This window comes from Channa argus, chromosome 12 (assembly GCF_033026475.1).
Source record: "Channa argus isolate prfri chromosome 12, Channa argus male v1.0, whole genome shotgun sequence".
Lineage (NCBI taxonomy): Eukaryota > Metazoa > Chordata > Actinopteri > Anabantiformes > Channidae > Channa > Channa argus.
Genome location: NC_090208.1, coordinates 11297149 through 11318991, shown reverse-complemented (window position 1 = coordinate 11318991; position 21843 = coordinate 11297149). Strand labels below are relative to the sequence as shown.

Genomic DNA, 21843 nt, shown 5'->3' with positions numbered 1-21843 from the left:
AGAGGCTCTGCTGAAGCTTCATCACTGAGCCTGACAAAGAAAAAAGTGCAAATGCTGCCAACGCCACACTCACCTGAAAGAAAACTTCTACGTGCTGACGAGGCGCCTCCTCTTTGAGGACGGGGTATGTGCATTTTCCCATCATGTCGTAGATGGCTTTCATGATGTCAAGCATCTCCTGTCGCATAAAGACCAGGGTCAGTTCATGATCAAAGTTTCATTTTAACGGAGGGGAATTTAATTCGGGAATGTGAAAAAAAAAGGCATTTAGGGAAAAAAAAAAAAAATCCCTGTTACTCGCTATAATTTACACAACTGCCTGTGAAATATATTCCACTTAGGTTTGTGGGGATCCTGTTGCTGCTGTTAAATGTTCGAGCACACACACGTTTGTTTATCACTTTGCAGAGGTGTAACATCATCTGAGGTTAAAGTTAAAACGGATAATAATAAACTGTTTTCATTTTGTTAAGTCCTGGAGTTTGTTTTAAAATATATTTTATTATAATGGTTTAATGCTGTATTTTTCTGCATAACTAACAAATGCAGTTGTATTTGAGCCACACTCTCTAAAAAAGTTGGGCATTGGGGTATTTTAATAATCGTCTCACGATCTTTCAGTGTGGACAGTGTTCAAAGGGGACATACCTCCTTAGTTATATATCCATCTTTGTTGATATCATAAAGGTTGAAAGCCCAGTTGAGCTTTTCCTGGACTGTGCCTCGCAGAAGGATAGAAAGGCCCATGACAAAATCCTGAGATTTGCACAAAAGAAATACACATTTAAGAAAGTAGCACATGACGTGAGCAACAAACGCTTTAACTTTTGATAAAGCACGTGTGGTGTTAGCAATTATCACGGCGACCAACATTCACCACGCACACACACAACGTGCGAAGCACTTCAGCCGATTCCATGCATCGACATTTTATCCGAGGTCAAATTGTCAGAAATTATATATTGTCAGATATTATTTCGAGGCAGGTACTGTATTAACGAGAGGCAAAATAGAGGCAGATGATGAAAAAGAAGGAGTGCAGACGCTATAAATAAAAAAAAATCTCTCATTAATCAAATTATCATCCAACTCAGGATTGGTCGTGGCCCTCGGGGAAACCCTTTACTTCTCAGCAGAGTGGGCTCCACATTAACCAGCGAAAGCTTCATCTTGGAGTAATGACATCTTTTCTGTCCTAATAAGCAAATATATGCCCTTTATAAATATTTATCACATGTTGATAGCATCTCAAGTAGACTTGTTTGGGCTAAATTAAACTTTCAGGGGTTGCAGGTTATATAATACTGCAGTGCAGTGTCAAAGTGTTTGATTTACTTTTATTGCAGGTGTTATTGGCGACAGAGTTTATTTCTGTTTACAACCAATGCTATGGAAATGCTGTCAAACTAATATAATGTGAGCCTTTGCATGAAAACTCGACTTACCTCGAAACTCACAGAGCCATTGTGATCGGTGTCGAATGCGTTGAAGAGGAAATGTGCATATGTTGAAGCATCTACAAAGAGAACAAATGAACACACAACATAAGGAAAAGAAAACATTGGCCACGACTAGAGTTGCACTGATCGCACGGAAGAGAGTGATTTGTAGCTCTTCCGAACAAATTCAAAGACAAAAGGCTGCTCAGGATCTTCTTCGTGATGAGAGGAACGTACAAGTTGCTGAAGCAGAGAGCTGCCTCCCTTTCTTCAGAGCCAACAGCGAGCACCTCCAAGCTGCATAAATACCAACACCTTTCCCATCCGTTCTTCACCGTCCGGCGAGTGAAATGGCCGCTCTTGGTAAGATACCGTAAGAAGCCGCTGCAAGAGGCAACACAAGCTATAAAAGACAAAGCAGTGGGCACAAACCTCCTTGTGGGAAGAACTGTGAGTAGATGTCTTTGAAAGTGTCTTCATTGACGACTCCACTGGGGCATTCCTGCAAGAAAATGTAATGTAATTATATTAAGCGTCACACGTCGCTGAAAAATCCATTTACAATGTAGAAGAAGATCTCTTGCCTCCAATAGGTGAACTTTCCAAACAAAAGGTTCGAGTCATTTCAGATCATTTAAAGAGTTTTTGACTTCTGACCAAATCAGATAAGGTATTCCCACATGCCTCAACTCAAACACGTCGAAAAGGTGGGTTTGGCTTCCAACATGTTTAAATATTGCCTTTAAAAAAAGATGATGAAAAGCCAGTTGGGTTTTTCTGACCTACTGTATGTCAGAATGTGTCAGCTGCACTGTGAAATCAGTTTTGAGGGTGTTTAGAGCAGTTGAGAGGGAAATGCAACAATGCTCTTTAGGCTTTAGGCGTCTTTTTTTCCCCCACCTCAAACTACGCGTATCTAGTTCTGTATCTCCGGATAATTGCATTCTGTTTATTGTAGCTGTAAGTCGCATTTAAACTGGTCACATTTGATTCTGTAAAGAGACTTAACAGTTTCTTCGACAGTATTTAATAGATGAAAACTGCGAGCCGTCAAAGCTTTAATGGATATTTTATCACAACCATCCAAGGTCAGCAGCCAGTGGTAGTCTGGTAGCATTCAGCACAATTCTCTTTCATAATGCAGGATTCTGTCTCTTTTCAAAGCCCAGGGCCATGGTGGGTGACCTTGCTCGGAGCAGAGTGGTGATAAAGGCAGTCAGGTTTTGCAGGTTCCATTTCTGCTTGGTGCGAGGCTGAACACTCTGACAGGATATTGAATATGGAAACGGGAAATTTCCTATCAAAAAAGACGGCTTCCATGCCAGGAGTCATACAGCAAGTTTCAACCAAGGGTATAATACATCAAGGCACAACCAAAAAATATATTCATATTTTCAACAGAAGCAGCTGAAAATTAAGAAACTGTATAAATATGTTCATTATAGCTATATTTTCTGTATGTCTATCTGAAAATGTCACATCTGTTTAAGAAGCTCGATTTGAAAGATTTAACTACAGCCTTGTTTTTCTCCACTTTCCGGTTTGACTGGGAGAATCCTCCTCCTCAGTTTGAGACACGGTGGATGAATCGCAGGGCAAACTGGGTTTCCTAATTCCTGAGACCACGTCTGATCAGCTACTCGGGGAGACAAAGCTGTGGGGGTGAGAAAATAAGAATGAAATCTTGTTGTCTTGCTTTAAAACGGGCTCATTGAGGAGGATGCTGCAAGGTTTTTCTGCATGTGTCCCCCGACGCACTTCCTCTGTTGTCTCATCAAAACCCAGTTGCATAACTTAGGAAGTGAGGTGAGGTCAAGAATTTTGGAACGTTAAAGAGACAGAATGAGCACAAGTTTCAAAGTGATACTTCTGTGACCTGATTTTAGGAAGTCTGAGAGTCAGTGTATAGAGCCGCTGTAAACAGAGAAAGGCAATTACACTTTAACCACCGTGGCGTGAAATGTGATACGCATTCGAACCGTCGAACTGATTAAAACATTTTATTGTGAAATTGCAGATGCATTCACAATAGTTGGAGACACATTCCCACTCGTGTCCAGAGTTAAGTGAGAACATCAACTACATGGGAAACATGAAGATGTGGCCAAAGAGACGATTAACTTAACATTACAGCTGAAAACAGCAGCTAGCTTTTACAATTGGATGCAGAAATTTGCATCCTCTTTATCACGGTAGGTTTACACTGCACGTTTGCATCCTCTTACCCTAAACCTAGTATAATAACAATGCACCTTTGGCATTAGAACAAAAATGGGTCAAAAAAGTATATATAGTAAAATAATACAACATAAATTAAAAATGAACTGTACTTAATTTCTGATGAAGGAACATTTGTACTAGCTGAATGTGCAATATTATGTTAAAGAAAAAAAACTATTTTTTACTTGTTTGGCATTTTTAAATAAGCAGATGAAAACTTTTGCACCCGATTTGCATCTGTTCATTTGTGCGTTGCTGTGTCTGTGAGTTCTTTCTAACGCTTCCACTATTTGTAAAGCTTTTGCTTTTACAAAAATGACTGTAATGCATAAGTGATGTGTGGTTGCATTTCTGGATCGGGGCATGTCAGGTGTAGGTCGGTGTCAGCATCGATTGCATGGCTATGCAGTATCTATAGGGTAGATTCAACACACAATCATAAATCAAACTCTAATTCCGTTATTTTTCATGCTAATAATTGCAATATTTTTAAAACTGGTGTAGTGAAAGTAATATTGAAAAAAAAATGAGACATTTCACTATAGACCACACAGATGTTCAGTGATGGGAAAAACAGAGCATCACTAACATCTTGCACATTATTTCTTTGTTGTGCTGCGGCTCTTCTGGTAATTAGAGCATTGTTTCATTACTGCGATGTTGCAGTGAATGGGTTGTCAGCATTCAACCTTGTGTTGATGCAGTGAGAGAAAATGTCATGTAATTAAGTGCTTAAAGTGAGGAGAGGGAGCTTTGGATACATGTTATGTCACCTTATTCGTTGATTATGTGCACGACTGTAAGTGTGTGTGTGTCTGCACACAGATGCGTGATTACAGCTCTCAACACCAACACCACAACTGGTAAAGTGGGACAGTGTTACAAGTCCAACGTCTTCTAACAAACCATTCTCACAAGTATAAACGAAAATTTAATGTTGGTAAAACTTGAATGTTGAGTCTCACACAGACGGCAGAATCCGTCTAATCATATTTTATCATGTCATGATGACAATGTTGTTCAGAAGAGAATAAAGCCAGTCAGTTATCACAGTCAGTTATCACAACACCTTCATTCAATTCAAAGTTCAGAGAATAGTTACACTGACTTGATAAGTGATTTGAGGTTTTATAAGGATAAATTCTGATTTTCTTAAGCCAAACGTCAGGGCCTCGTGCTCACAGGCTCCCTTACTTAAAGGGCGACTTCATTAAATTTCATCTTGCATTCTATGGCTTTACTTTAGGGTGTAAGTGTTAATGAATGCTTTTCCCTCTGGCTTCCCTATATTAAAATGGTTCTTTACTTCTACCTTAAAAAACAAAACAAAACAAACAAACAAAAAAACATCCAGGTGACATCACCTGGAGGAGTTTTTCATCATTCAGATGATGTCTCCTGGAGGAGCTCTGGAAAAGCAGGTTGACCATGATTACAACCTCCATAGTACGAGCAACAAGATGACATAATCTGCACAGAAGGCTCCTCCAAGTGATGTCATCTGGAGGCATTTTTCAGCTAGAAATAGGGAGATATTTTGATACAGGGAAGTCATTGGGAAGTTTAATGGCATTTATGTACATGTACTACCCAAACAAGAACCAAAAGGTGCAAGTTCAATATCAGTGAAGGCGTCCTTTAAGTAATCATTATAAAACTTTTACCAGTGGAAAATCTGGATATTTGGCATTTTAAAATGTAAGGACAAGCATTTTAGTAAACTGATGAATGTAATGGAATCTCTGCAGATTAAGTTTCTCTTCTGGCAGCAGTAAAACTAATTCTAAAACCACGTCCTCCACAAACATATAAAGACAGGACCAATCTGCATATCATGTATTTCCTGTATCTTAAATGCAGTTTTTGTGATATTATTTTGTGGATCTATGAGCAAAGAGGATGTACTGTTCAGTGCTACTGTCAGACAGAGTGATGGGTCAGAAAAAGCATGTCTATTTTTCAAAAGTAGTCCACCTAAGACAGTTAAAATTGCAAACCCGATTTGTGAAATGCAAATCTGACCAGGCATATAACTCCTTTCCATGATCTGTGAAGAGACACAGCACAAGTGGCAAGGGGGATGAAATACACCTGCAAACAGGGACATCATCGCTGATGGAAGAGAAACAGTAAGATCTTAATCCGATGCCCGAGGCAATGCCCTCGACTGTGAACTGTGAAAGCCAAGCAGATTTGTCCAGACGTGAGGACAATATAGTGTTTCTTCCCGTGTACTGGGGTTAAGGGATTTATGAAACAATGGACTCCTTCATACCTTTAAGATGGCCTTTGTTTCAATTCCACCTAAAAAGTAAAACAACCAGAGGTCTTTTGGTCCCTGTTAGGCATTTTATTAGTTCTGAGACAAAAACTCCACTTTGACTATCTGAGAGAGACCAGCTTTTGACAAGACAAATGACCTCATCTCACTACTCCCATTAGAGGGGTCTGATTTGCTGTGAAACCTTAACACCAAGGACAAGAGGTCAGATTTCTCATCATAGGAACGATGCCAGCTTCTATTAGTTTGCCTGATGTTGAAAGGTTTCCTTTATTATGTCAGTGTTAGTGGGTTGGGGCAACACAGCGATGGGATGTTTGACCCTGGGTCCTAAAAACTGAACTGCGCTGCTTCCTTAGCGATGGCTGAAAGCTGTTTAGTAAATTTCATTTCATTGGTATATTCCTAATATACCTAATCAAAAAGTGAAAACAAGTCGCTCAGCCTCTTGGGAGCAAGGATGTTGTCCACTACTTTGTTGCAAGTCATCTAGTAGTTGTTGGAATATTTCAGGATAGACTGAAATGCTGCACCAACCACGTGACACTACGATCCCTAGAGTCATGCTTCTATTGTGGCCACAAATAAAAATGCTAAAAAACTTAGAGGACTCAGGCACAAATTAAAGGCCTCTTCATTACACTTAGCTCTCACTCGGTCGAAAGTGGAAGTGGACTAATGGGCAGGTTTAGCAGGGACTTGGCTGGAGCACAGTGCAGGCTTGACAGGAAACTAAAGCCCAATGGGAATTCCACTATCATAGGACTCTTGCTATCCTTCTCTCTTTTTTTGCCAGACAATTTGGGTTAAGTTAATTCTGGGTCATCTCATTATGCCTCACACCAGAGATGACAATGAAGTGAGGTGGTCTGATATGGGATGCTCTCGAGGACTTTGACCTGGAATGCGCATCGGTAATCTCTCAGAACGGATTTGAGGTGTGACCTAATTATCGCTGGCACAGTGAACGATGCTCAGGAATTTCAATTTTCTGTGCTAAGCAGAATTGGATGTGGTAACATTTAGAGCAAGAGGCAGATGATTCAGCGAAACGGCATTCGAGTTTATTAAGAGCGATGCGAGCTAGAAGAAACTGGAGCTGTTTGAGGAGACTCATGTAGAAACACCCCTGCCAACTACAGAAGGATTTAAAAGAATAAATCAAATCAAAAGAAACTTTTTGATGTCCAAGAAGGAGCGATGTCCAGGAGAGAACAAAGCCACTGAGCTCCACATTATCAACGGGGCTCAGGCTGCATGTCGGCCTCATTACTTACATTCTTGAAGCCACGGTAAAGGATCTGTAGCTCCTTGCGGGAGAAACGTGTCTGGGCTTCAAGCTGTTCCAGGGCCTCTGGGCGATGGCGCACTGCAGATAGTTCAAGCTCATCTTCAACGCTGTCTGGAGAGGAGGAGGAAGAAGGTCAGATGTGAACAAACGCTGGTAGGGGAATCTTTGCTAATTAGAATTTCAGAGGCTGGAATTTGAGATGTTCCGCTACACTTCTAAATATCACCAATACCAAACCGTCTCTGTCCAAAATGGCACATTTTGGCATCACACAGCAACACGTTGTAGGTAACCTTCGCGATAACATGAAAAATGTCCCCATTATAACATGTTCTTTTATTGGCAAATGTTACTTCACAAAGCTAAACAAAAATCTGAAAGGCCTCTTTTTCTCAACACCAAATATGACAGCAGTGGTAATTAGTGTTATTGAGGCCCCAGAACAAAGTCCTTGTAGCGTAGAGCCTCTTCATGAAAGGGGGGGCAGCTGAACCCTGTGAAACCTTTTAATGGGCCAATAATGATGGCAGATGCTGTCTGGGCCCTGTCACTGACTTCACTGTCCTTGCAGCACAGCGTTTGACTTGTCTTGTCGGCGCCGGGCCCCTAATGTATCTGATGTGTGCCACAGTGTCTAAATGCCTCATTAGCTCCAAGGGTCTTATTGTGGCCACAAGGCAAAAGGCTACATCTTTGAAGAGAACACAATTAACCTGCAGCTATAGAGCTAAATCACAGGTCATGTTAGGTGATGTAAGAAAAACAGCTGTTGGATCCCATACATTGCCCTCATACGAAGTAGGTGATAAATTAAATAAATATATTCTTTAACTTGACCATAATATTTGTTGGGACAACCTTTATGAAGCGGTGAAACACAATTTGAAAGATTGCCAAAGGATGACCATGAATCCTTGTACGATGCCACCTCATTTCACACATTCAGCAAGCATATTTCATCTACATCTACATCTGCCACACCAAGGTTTTCTATGTGAAATGCTAAAAACAAACTAAAGAAGGATTTCTAATAAGCAATGCTTCAGTTGAATTTCGGCTTGTGCAAGCATGTGTAAAGCCTAAAGTGCGTTGCCCTCACACCAAGAACAGCCGAAAGAAAATAAAACACCTCTGACAACAACACCAAAACATCACAGAGAGAGACAGAAAAAGTGTGTGGGAGCCTTGGAACAGCCACTTGCTTTGATTACTGGAGGATGGCTTTTTGGTTGTGGAGCATGGAAAGAGCCTCATGAGTCGAGCTTTCCCGCCGCGCTTGTTGACAACCTGAGGGTAACCTGGGAAATACAGCATTAGGTCTCACGGTTACCCAGGCAACTAACAGCCTCAGTACTCAGTACAGAATCTGAACATGCAAGAGGTGAGAGTGTATTAAAGGTCACATAGACAGAGTCTGCACTCCCATAGCTGGGTCTTCAGGACAACAACACAGTATTCTGCACTACGTTAAGTTTAAAGCCAACCCAGGGAGCTGCAAAAGACAGCAAGGGACGACTTCTTGAAGTTGGTAAACGTCAGAATATCAGAAATCAAGCAGACAAACACAAGCACATACAGTACAACTAGACTGGAATCAACTGATCGGGTTTAGTGTGTAGTGGTTTATTTTCACAATTGAGTCCTTTTAGCTCTTCATCAACAATGAGTGTCAATCAACCTATCACTTACAGGTGTGTCAAAGGGCCTCCTGCAATCAGGTGCATCCCCAAATCTGCATCTCTGATAGCCCCCGTTGCTAAATACGAAAAAATGTTTTGGTGTGCAAACCAATCCTTGTTTGTATGGACCTAGTTAAATTAGTTTTTGGTCTACGGTTGAGTGCTATGCTCTTTGGCAATATGGACAATTCAACACGTCCATGTAGACGATGACTTTCATTTTGCATTGCTAATCATGCTAATCATTTTCTGCTATTCTGGATAAATGAAACATTTGATCCGCTGGAGGCGCTAGTTGGAAAGAAAGTGGATCACCAAAGTCATTAGGATTCACACTCTGGGGACTTTAAATGACTCTACAAAATTTCACGACATTTTGTTGAGACATTACAGGCACAAGTACCTGGTGTACCAAAAGATATGAACGGAATACAAGACGTACAAAAGACAGGATTTAATGCACGAACAGTGTTATACTATGGAGTCACATGAAAACACGTGGGACAGAAGTTTCTTTGCATGTTTTTTTTCTGTGTCCCTACATGTAAATCTACTGTAGCAGGAAGCTAGACATTTAACGCTGCCTAAATATGGCATCACTGCAGGTCAACTAGTTCAATGGAAACAAAAGACAGGTTCTGAATATGATACAGAGCCTGTGACCTCACGGATGTCTGTATTTGAATATCTCAACATGTTGCTTAATGAGTGTATTTTGAACTGTGACTGTGACAAAGGCAGTTTGGTAAACGACTGGCCTTTCAAAGAGGACAATCAAAGGACTGAATTGAGTATGGAAGTCATTTAGTCGTAAGTGTACAGCGTTGCCTAAAAGCACACAAGTCCATTTCCGCACTTGCTCCAAGCTATTCTAAAAAATTTAGTGTGATGTCAGAAGTAAGTGTGGAAAACCATTTGTCAATCACACCAGCACTTAATTTATTTGAAGTCCATGATCACAAGTAAAGAGAACTGCAGAGGTAGAGCTTACGGCATTTTTATAACTACACAACACATCACATCACGGTGGACAATGGGAGTTGTAAGACGCCTTAACCCAGAACTATAAAGGGATGGAGTGGTAACTATTACGTCACTAAACAGAGGCATTAAAAATTCTGTCATAAATCTGCAGCCTGGTTTGGATCGTCATGGCGACCAAGGGAAAAATATGCTGTGACCGGAAGTTTAAAACTACTGGGCAGAAGGAAAAAGCACAGAGTGCCTGCAAATAAAAATGTGTCAAGTGGAGTGGATTGGTCTTTTATTTTTTTAAAAGACCAAGAGTCTGAATGCATATCTCAGCATGCAACAGTGCCTAGCTCAAAATAACCATGCTAACACGGATATTTAGCAGGTCATGTTTACTATGTCCACTATCTCAGTGGTTCTTAATTCTGGTCATCAAGGACCCCTGCTCTACTTTATTATAACTACTCACTGATTACTCGTTGATCGCCTGCATCAGGCTTTTATAGCCAACCAAAAACTGGCAGTCACCATCTCAAATAAAGGTGGAATGAGGGCTTGACAAAGAGAATTGGTATCTTCCAGTTTCTGAATGACCGAGCACACCTGATCCAGGTGATCGGCAGTGGGTAGTGCAGGGTTAGTTAGAAAACAAACCTCTGCACCATCCTACAGCAGTTTCCTGGATTGGCATGCAAGCGTTCACCAATCAGCAGTGAGCGCAGTGCAACACAAAGGCTACAGATACAAACTTCTGATCTCCAACATCAAGATTTTCCCCACATGGTGCAGTTGAGCAAGGCTTTTAGCCCCAAACCTGGGTCTTGTTATACTGGGATGTGTGTGTGTGTAACTGCAGTTGATCAGTGAAAAGTTCCCAGTGAAAACTAAATAAGTTGAGAAAACACACAAAGTACAAGTATCAAATTATTTCTAACAATGTGGCCTGGTGGTGGTGGCACTACATTAAAGGTGGAATTCAAATGCATATTCGTAGTTGAGGTTTTTGTGTGTAACACATTATATGAGATATTTCGTTATAAAACCCGAAATGTCCTACATCACTGCAGCTAGTGTGTCGACACATTACATTAGATAAATGTATATTTGTTTATGTTTGGTGTGTGATTTTATGATTTTCTTATTATCTCAATCACTTGTCTCTTTGCGAACACGTCCGACTCGCTTTGCTGCAAACATCCGTGTCGCCCTCTTTACCCTCTCTGCCGTCTCAGTGTGCAGAGCTAAGCCCAGCACAGACAAGCAGCAGTGCACACAATGACCAACGAGCTTAAGGCCAGTTCATATTGCTCTCTATTATGACACTATAACTTTAAGATTTAGAGGATGAAGAGACACAGCGAAGCTCTCATCTGTCCTTGTTACCTGTCTGACACACACATTCCTTCCTGAGTGGGGAGGACACATCTGAGTGCCCTCACTGAGGTTGAGCTAGACAGATGTTGCTTTTGTTACCAAGATATATCGCTCTTGACAGCAAGCTGCCATTATTTGGAAGCATTACTTTGGAGATTTCTACCTTGGAGCTCAAGGACAATGTGATGGGCTTAACTACATTCCCAAGCAGCCGAACAACGGGAGAGTCTGGCTTGACGTGAAAACATTATGGTCTGTGCTGCCACTAATAGAAATAAAAGCATGTCTAACATGAAGACAATAAAAATTGATCTCTTAAGTGCAATAACAGAGCATGAGTGACATAGCGCCTAATCAGACGGGAAAAGAGCATGCAGTCATGACTGTCTGATTTACGTTGGCCCTTTCACTTTAGTGACAAAATCGATTTGACGCTCGACTGTGTGTATGATAATGAGATGACACAGAGCAGCTCGTGCTGTGCCCCTGGGCCCGTACACACAGGTCAAAGTCCACCGTTTTGCTGGAACTGCAGCCCTTGCTAATGTGCGTTGTTCTTGTCCTGAAGACTCAAGTCTATGAAATAAGCGTCTGAACATTGTACATTATACTGATTCAGTTAAATGCGTGCACACACATTCATACGGTATCATCATGCCACACTTTTGCCTTCCTCGGAAGCAAACGAGCAAACCAACATCTCAGCAGCTTGTTGACTGACGGCTTCTATAATGGCAGATTGTAGGTGGCTGCACGGCTCATCAGAAATGTAATTCATGGCCACCTCTGTGTAGCAAGGCTGCCTTTGCCATTTTGCACTGCAGCGATACAAGAGAATGAGATTGAATTCCCTGTGAGGGTTATAAACAATGAAAAATGTCTCAGCAAAATATAATTACCAAGGGGCATGTTTTAGCTAGCTCTGTAGACTATAGCCATAAAATGGTCTGCTACACAGTATCCTCTGAAAAACTACTTACACCCTGAATAATCAATGTGACAATATTACTGTCCGAAATGAGTCTGGCCTGATCAATTACAGCTCAACTGCTACAGTCCTTCAAGGTTTATGAATCAGAACTCATTCATCTGAAAGGTAAAGTCAAAAAAAGGAAAAAGAAATCCATTGGATCCATGATCTGAAATAGTAGCTAACAAACATTTAACTGATGCACATCATGTACAAAATAAAATGTCTGCAGCTAACCACAGACAGCAGTTTAGAATGAATAAAAGCATGGTCAGCTTCTGTTGCTGCTGCTGCATCTTTATCATGGTATTAGAATGTACAGGACTGAGCCACTGATGGCCTGCGGGACCACATGGGATAAGTACATTTAATGCAAGAAGGGCAAAAGCCCAATAGTTGGTTTAAGATAAATATCAAATTGATTAAATGGATCTGTGAGGGAGAATGTGTAGGTTTATTCTGTGTTAAAGTGGCTGAGATGGCTTTTAATTTCATGCATTGATATTCATTTTAAATTTAACTTCATCACTGTCTGTGTGTGTGTGTGTGTGTGTGTGTGTGTGTTCCCAAGAGCTACAGAACTGTATGTGTGTGTTTCTGAGTCTGAGATGAGGTCTTTACTTATACAATTTAGGTCCTTGGTGTCACCTCGCCGGCGCTGCGTTGCCAAGAAGGTTGGGCCACGACACCAAGTGAGCACGACTTATCTTCTGACAGTTTTCATCGTAGCATTATCACCAGCAGCACTGAACAGATATAGTTTCATTAGTGGCCTGAAAATCTTTGACCAGGCTCGGACAGTGGCTCTGTCTTATAACCTAAGTGAATGAGTAATGTGTAGAATAAAAGGGACATTTTTTTGTACGTGTAATTTGAAAATCACTTTTAAAAAATAGAAAAGCTAAAGCATAGTCTGTTTCTTCTATGACACCATATTCTTAAAAGACACCAACGGTGTAATTTCTCCTGTGGTTTGGTTTACACACAGTTACTGTGTTATGATAAAGTGCTACATGCTAACCTCAGCAGTGTCCGAACATGCTTATAAAGGCCATTCAACAAGCTGATGAATAACAAACCCGATGTTTGTCCTGTTCACTGTCAGCGTTAAGTTTAGTGTTTTAGCGTTTGCCAATTTGTATCAACCACCATAACACTAGCACGGCTGAAACTGAGCATTAGAAAAACTAGATGGAAAGGAACAGTTCATCATTGGTGATGGGCAAGATAAATCCTTTAGTGAAGAAAATGCATGAGTCAAACTGGCTCTATGTGACTGATTTTCTATAGATGGCACAAATATATTGTAGTGTGGATCATCATCTGATCAATTTAAAGACTGCATGTTGCCACTTCAGATCTCCATTTGCAATTTTTCTTAATACCATGTATTAGGTTTGTAGGTTTTATACTTTAAGGTAGATTATTATACATCAAACATCTATATTAAAAAAAAAAAAAAGGCTTTTACAGAAGCAGTAAATCGCTAATGATGCAATTAGAACATCGTGTTTCACTGGGACTTTAATGGCTCCTGGATTATTCACATTTCTGAGGATGAGGATTCCCATCGATAAGCTCCCACCGCTGATGACAACCCACCCCGCTGTCACTAACTGACAAACACCTGAAGTCGGTGCTGATCGTATCTCCACCTCAGCTCCCTCCTAATATAGCCTGTTTCAACTCCTGGCAAAACAACACAGAACGATCAGACATGAGTCGGAGAATATGGAGTTCATTACAGGGCTGCACTGCGTCTCCTGCTGTCCTTTTATGGCCAAGATATGAAAACATCGTCACGGATGATATGGATGGTTGCAATGACATGTAAAGGCTACATTAGTTATGATCAGAGAGTAGCTCTCAAGCTTTGAGCTGATATTAGCATTTGATATCAAGTGAAAGTAACTTAATTCTCAAGTATCTAGTAGTATTCAGCAGTCATATCAAGTCCCGTGTGTGAGTGATTTAATTTGGCAGTGGGTGTTAACCTTGTATCGTTCTGCATCTTAATGTGTATGTTGAGGGTCACACTGGTTCCGAGTGGGAAGTGATTATTTTACCATGCAAGTGAAGACACTAGGTCCTAGGTTATGTGCTCAAGTCACGGTCTGATACTCTCTCCGATTCCTCTGTGTGGGGCTTAATAATTGGCAGAACGAACGAATGCCTCTGAAATGTTTTGTGATTTTTCTGAACTCTGAAAAAACAAAAATACCAAGGAGTTCCCTATTAACTAACCTTGAGGCTATTAGGTGTAAAATATAAAATAAAATGTGTTTCATAATAGATTTGAAAAGTTGTTTTTGATGTGTCGCTTGCTACTTTGCTACTTCAAGACCCTCTGTATGAGTTTCTACATTAGGTTCTTAAGGCAGAGTTTCATGTGGTAAAGGCTGATAACACAGACATTGACAGTAAGATGACCTGACTGCATTGATATATTTACCAGTATTTTTAAATGTTTGCAATCCTCACAGCAGGTATCATGACAGTGGTTTTGAACTCTTAATCTCTTAACAGCTTAATCTGTTTCCTCCAGATGTTGAGAAAAAGGAGGTAGAAAAGCCCGAATGGGGGAATTACTGCCACTTTGCAATTAAAATAAAAGGTTGTACCACAGTTTCCCTGCAATGAGCTATAAAGTGACAAACATCTTCAAATTAGTTGGAACCTTAACATGTGAACTCATCTTTTAAAGCAATACATACGTAATATATATATTAAATCCTATCCCATCAAAATGAAAACATGGTCAGACATTCATCATTAACAGCTGTAAATGGTTGTTAAATGGCCTGATACAGCTAATGATTTGCCACATGCTATGCTGCTTGGTCGATTCTGCTTTCGATCTCTCTAAAGGTCAACTCACTCTGAATAACCATATACACATGGGGCATTTACAGAAGGTTATATTGTCATGTGGTCAATTACGCAAGTGCAGAGGCAAAGACTCTTGGACAAATTAAATCTAGGCCAAGAATCAGCCAGAACCAGGGGACAGGAGGATATTTATAAACCCAATATATATTGTGTCATAGTGCGGACAGCAGGTTCACTTTGACACTTTATTCCAGTCTAAGTTCCAGGGGCATCTTACGTGTTGTTTTTGAGTGAAACAGAGACAAATGTGACAGGCATTTGGCACCTAGCAATTAACTGAGATGACACCCAGCTAGACAGAGGACAAAAAACAGTAGATGAGAAGCGTCTGTCAGCCTGACCCGTTGTGGCGTGATTCCAAAGAAAGAAAAAAAAAGGAGTGAGATATAAAAACAGACCTGTTTGTCTGGGGTCACACAACACTGCAGACATAAGTCACCACTGAGCAGAAAAACTAATTTGCAAATGTTTAGTTTATTGCTTAAAGTTAATGTCTCGATCAACTACACATCTGTTCACAGATGAGCCAGTTGTAAAAAAAAAAAATTCTAATAGCATTAAAAAATTTGAGCAAAATTATGTGAAGATACTGCAATTTGCAGTTGATTTAAATACACTCTGGTGCCAAATGGTTTGGTAAAAATAGTTGCAGTTTACTCTTCAAAAGCTCAGTAGATTTCTTTTATTAGGTCAGTGGAGAGGGACGTTTTTGGATTCACATGCTGCAACCCAGTCTAAACTGAAAGGCAGTGAATAATACTGTTGGTTTTGCATCTTTTGCCTACCGCGGTTAGATATGACTTCTTGCAATAAGCCTACATACATGTCAAAAGAAGCTGCTAACAGCACGTGTAGCGGGAAGGACACATGGTTATCTCCTCCAGAACAAAGTCCCTATAGAAATATGCCAACTAAGTGAACTGTGAAATTAAGTGTGAAAAGGTGAATGGAAGTGCAAGAGTAAATATGAGGCCTGAATACTGTATCCACTTGCATGAAGACAGAAGATGAAACACCAACCCCTTTGCGAAAGCTGACTTTGCCTTTCGCAAGGTGCAATGAATTCCCCTTTGTCGCACCAAATATTTTCTAATGCTCCAAAACAAATTATAACAGACATCCACAACGCCAGAGCTGCCAACAGTGGACATCTGCTGATTACTATTCTGCTTTTGCAAGTGTTAGATCTGCACATCCAAGTCAATAAAAGAAAAGTAATTCAAACAGTCCCCGCTGTGTAATGAGAGAGTCTCACTTTATATGAGATAAATCACACGGACGATGAGGGAGGTGGATACACATCTACCATTTGTTCCCATTGTGTGAGCCCAAATACAAATAAGCCCCGAGACTGGAGCTAGAGAGACCGATATGTCATTTGTGTTATTAAATAAAGCAGGCTCCCGTTCCTCATGGCAGGCGGAAAAATGACAGTGAAATCGACTTAGGAACAGGAGGACAGCGAGGTAGGGTAAGTGCACGGCCTGTCTCCTAACGAGAGCCAATTGGGCACATTGCCGAAAAGACAAAGACCAACTGTCTGTGACACAGTCATGAATAAAAACACTTATTTGCATTTCAAATCTTTCTTGTTGAGAGATGAATTTACGCATTCTAGGACATGACACCAAGTTTTGTGCCTTGCTGGCAATGATAAAAGGCAGATCCAAATAAATCTGAGTCCAAGAAGACTGGGAATAGATGCGTATGAACAGCCAAATGGATTGAAGCCTTTCGTTTAGGGCTGCTACTGCAAGACAGAAGACACAGTAGCAGAGGCTTTTACTGGCAAAAGGGACACATCAGCCATTGGTTTCCGACATGAGTTGACACAGTTTGTTTACTGGCTCATGCTTTCACATTAGTTATAGTAAGTTTAAAGAAACCAATTTAGTACAACAAATGTCAGTGTCTCCAAGAAGCTAATATTTTAGTCTTAAGACGAAAGTCAAATGAAATGCTGTCCTTTGCTGTTCTGAGAGCGTGAGCGACTGGACTGGCTGGAGAGCTAGATGCCAAGGTTTTTTATGAGGGAGAGCATGCTCTCAGGCTGCCAGTAATGACGCCCCATCAGTGGGCCGAAGCATTTATTGGCATCTGGAGGAAAGAGCAGTCTATGCTGTTAATTGCAATCATTTGTCACTTTGAAGCGTTTCAATAATAGTCCATCTCAGAGTAAACCTTGCTCGGCATTGGAAGGAACTTTGTCCTTTGCCCTTTTCTAATGCTATCATATGAAAGATTACACAGTGGGATGAGGGAGGAAGAAGTGTTTACCCCGCTCCAAAGCTTGTCGCTAGTATTTGGAGAGGAAAAAGCCATTAGGACTCATTTACTAATGAGTTACTCCAGTTATGGACAGGAAACCTGCACTGATGCTACCAGTGATTAATGAAATTCATTTTCACATTCATGTTTATATTTCACAGCAAAGTCTTAAGGTTTGAGGTCAGACTTATCCCTCTGCAGGAAATGGTTTCAGTATACTGGAGAACTCACTGGTAATTAGATTGGTTCACTATAGTTACAAGTCAGCACTTTTTATTTTTTTTTTAATCCAAGTGTCCCATTTCCCTTTACATTAGTGCTCCCAACTGCAGTTAGGCTAATCCCAGCATCAGGACCACTGTCTTCAATCAGTAGAAGGAATGAATGGACTTTGGAAGGAGTCCAAAAACATCAATCGGAACAAAGAAAGCAGCTTGCAAAACCAAAAATGATTTTTCATCAACAGAAAATAATAGGGGACTAAAAAGCGTGCTACATTCCATCCGTCCGGAAATACTGTGTTTTGCAGGAGAATCTTTGTCCTTGGCTCCATTATGGAAAATATTGTTGCTGCGCACATGTATCAGCATGACTGTTTATTTCATTGGCTAATTTAAAGTTACGGACAAGATACTAAGTGCACAGCCTTGATCGAAAAATCCCACGTGTGCGGCTTTTGAGCTCTAGAGATAGTTGAAGGTTTATGAAAGACTAGAACACTTATCCTTAAGCTGTGCATTGTGAAACACTGCTGTGCGGGAGAGAGTCACAAAACCCAACAAGCATTAAAACATTAAATATCATCTGAGAACAACACACAAACTGGCACTTTACTGAAGCCACAACGCACATTATACAGCATCCATTTACTGCTACTGTTATTTAATTAAATGCATCTCTGAGAATATCTTCTTTCACAGGAAGCCTCTGACCACAGCAACCATGCATTTGAATCTTTGGCTCAGAAGAATCTGTCATGTTCCTTCTGTTAGAATTTGACGTTTTTAATCACAACTGACTGCGTGAATGATACTTATCCTTGGCTTCCTGACTTACATTGACATGCAGAGTTAGCTTACTTTCAGTAAGCTCCTCTGCTGTGCCCTCCCTTCCCTCAAAAGCCACCGGAGGGATCCATAAGTCCACAAGATGCTCAGGCAAAGGTTAAGTCAATCATGCCACAGCTCTAAATAAGCATTGTGGAAGATAGCCAAAGGGTAATTGCACGAGTTGATTGTTGTCCTTTTAAATTGATTTGAAAGTGGATGAACAATTACAGTTTGCACTGGAGACGCTTGCCTAAAGACACACACACACACACACACACTGCACTACCTGCAACTGCGTCATTGCTTTCATCCTCTAAATTCCGCTCGCTCGCTCGAGTGACATGCTGTCATGGACAGATCTTAAATGACATCATCTGAAATAATGAAACAAATGCTGAACACTTGTGCTGACTCGGGCTTTGATGATGGATGCGTTCCTCCACGGGAAAATAATCCCATAAAGATGCAATGCAGTTTACGTCATGCCCATAAAACACTGTGTGTCCTCTGAGTGTGCATACTTTAGCACTTAACAAAATAAGGAATACACTTATTTCAAACATCATAAATACATGTACAGGGTACAGAGATGTAGACATATTGTTAATGTGATGCTTTAGGCCAACTTCATGTCAGCACTGCTAGATCACAAATAAATGCCACCACACAACAGCAGAAAGGTCATTTGTAATGTTGTATCATAAAAACACAACAGGCTTGTTTTTAACTGGTGAGATACAAACTAAGTTTTTCTACCTGGCAGATCTAAGAACTATGGTTTTCGATTAAAAGATCACAAATAAATGCCACCACACAACAGCAGAAAGGTCATTCATAATTTACCACTATGGGGCCTGGTGGCTCAGTGGTACAGCATCTGATTGGGTTGCAAAAGGCAGCAGGTTTGAATCCCACCCCACCAGGCGTGGCCCCACCCAGCCTCCAAGGGCCACCTTGGTGCTGGTCCCGAGCACGGATAAAATGCGAGGGCTGCGGCAGGATGGGCATCCCGCGTAAAAACACATGGCAAATAAATGTGCGGAACATGCTACGCTGTGGCGTCCTCTGAAGGGACAAGCTGAAAGCCGTTGGCTTTAGTTTAAAACCTGCAGCAAAGCTACAGTAACATTTCTGGAAGCCTCACAGCAGTAGTTTGAGCTACATGCTAACACCATGACAGTACCATACCCTAGTGAGTGAAGTAGACCTATGGTCTTAGCGCCTACACTATATATTGTCTCTGAACACATTTTGGGGCTTAACTAAAGCCTCCACGCACCATCCAGCTGATCCAACACATCCAAACTTATTCATTATTGTAGACATAACGGCAATTCCCAGGAAGTGACAACAGATAACTGGCAGCAAAGATGACGCAAGTCAGTGCTGAGACTGATTCTCTCCGTTTCTCTGTTGCCAAGCCATAAAACCGCCTCAAGGACATGGAGAACACGAGAACCTTGCTACATGCATATCAGTACAACACTGTCTGTACTTATGCCAGATAATAAACGAAGGGACCAAAATCACACATCCTATAGCTGTTAAGGTAATATTTACTTGTGAATGCCAGTGTGTGGGTATTACTCGCATTAACACTTTTAAGCTGTATGTAAACTGTATTAAAATATCTTTATGTTCTGTATTGGAAAAGTATTTTCCATGATCAGGAATTCAGATGTTGCTATCTTGGAGCTGAACAGCCGGTTACCCAAGTCTAAAGCCTTTGTACTATGAGCAATGAGATAACATCATCTGAAATGAAAGTCTCAACTCGATGTCATCTGGAGGGATTCAGCTAGAGGCATTGAGATATTTTCACAAGTGTACAGTGTATTATTAGTATGACTATTATTATACTTTACCTTTATACATTTTTTATTACTTTGCACATATTTATTATTACAAGCTACTGCAAGACTACTGCAAATCTTCGTCGAGCATTAATAAAGTATCTACCTATCTATGAAATATAGTGAAAGCAAACAGCATTCATACAAATTTTTAGCCCAAATCAAAGCCACAGGGATTAAGTTGAAAATCTGTTAATTGCCCTTTAAAGTCAGGGTAAGGGTTAAAGACAGGTAAGTACTGGTTCTGGAAAAAATTACTGTAAGGCAGGTCTCCAGGAAATGAATGTGCATCAATTTAAAGTCCCCACAAGGAATAAAAACAATTGTGTTTTTTTGTATTTGAGTGTGAGAGGGGGTTTAAAGGATGCTGCTGTGTACGACTGAACCACAGACTTATTTATCATTGTGTGACACAATGATTAGTCCGCACCCATTTAGACTTTGCTCAGCAGTTTGCAAAAAGGAAGTCACATGAGTGCAAGTAGAAACAAACTGCACATGTGTGAAAAGCATGTATGTCAAATCTGCGATGCAAGAGAAATTTCTAATAAACAGATTAAAAGAATTTCTAAGTTGGGCCCTTAGTTAGCCGAATTATACTATTAGCCTTGGGATAGTGAGCAGGAACACATGAACACTAGCTACATTCACAATTAGACTAAAAGTAGGTGCTGGTATGCTGCTCACCAGCAAGCGCTCATTTTCACAGTACAATGCTTTAGTGAGAGTGCACAGTCTGATGCAATGATCTTATTATATTTCTCAAACGTAAAAGAACGCCGGTGGCAGGAAGAGGCTGTTCATAAACAGTTTTTTCCAAAATGGAAGTCCTTACAGTCTGTGATCAGAGTGTGCAGTGGGATGTGTAGTCTTCTTTGACATTATCTTCACAAAGCTCACGGGTTCTTTCTTCTGCCAGCTGATGCAACAATAAAGTGTGGATTAGACCTTTCGGTTTGCAATCCCTCTTGCACCTGGAAAGTTGCCAGTTCAAATTTGCAGCCCAGCTGAGAATATCCCTCAGCATTTAGCACACAGAGACTTTTAATGCAAGACCTTTATCCCCCAGACGCCCCAGTGGAGCTGCTCAGGTGGCCGGCAATGGAAGGATGTGATCGTACTGGGCAGCTCCCAGCTGTGAACATGTCTCACTGTATGAATGTTAAGCAGAGCGTGCACGCTCAGCTAAACGCTGTCCCTGGAGCTTTCGTAAAAAAAAAAAAAAAAAAAAAACCCAAAAAACAACAACAGCAAAAAAAAAAAAAAGGTAAAAAAAATCCAAACATTTTAGTTTTTACAAAAGGTGGAAGCTGCATCGGTAAATCTGTGTTACAGAAAACATGAAAAAATAAAAACGGAAGCAGGCTCGGTGGTCAGGATTATTACTTTAAGGCAGGAAGGTCTTCTTGTTGAGTTGTTGGTTGGTCAAAACAAGCGACTTCAAGATGGCTTCTTGGAAAGTTGTGATAACCAATATTCAGTATTTCCTTACAACTAAATTCACTAACTACAGGTAAAATCAACAAATGAGTAGTAAGATGTAGCAGAACTGAAGCGG

General features: G+C 40.7%; 1 protein-coding gene across 7 annotated transcripts in view; it reads right to left on the bottom strand.

Annotated features, from left to right (window-relative positions):
* Positions 1-21843, bottom strand: part of kcnip4a (potassium voltage-gated channel interacting protein 4a) — a 116596-nt gene that overhangs the window by 2453 nt on the left and 92300 nt on the right. For 6 of the 7 annotated variants that reach the window (XM_067525193.1, XM_067525189.1, XM_067525192.1 and 3 more), the window contains 5 exons: positions 7218-7342; positions 1872-1941; positions 1446-1516; positions 649-756; positions 74-178 (listed from right to left, as the gene is read on the bottom strand). In XM_067525193.1, the coding sequence (XP_067381294.1) occupies positions 74-178; positions 649-756; positions 1446-1516; positions 1872-1941; positions 7218-7342 (479 nt within the window). Of the gene's footprint in view, positions 1-73; positions 179-648; positions 757-1445; positions 1517-1871; positions 1942-7217; positions 7343-8429; positions 8530-21843 lie in introns of all 7 variants that reach the window. The other variant, XM_067525188.1, reaches the window with a different exon arrangement.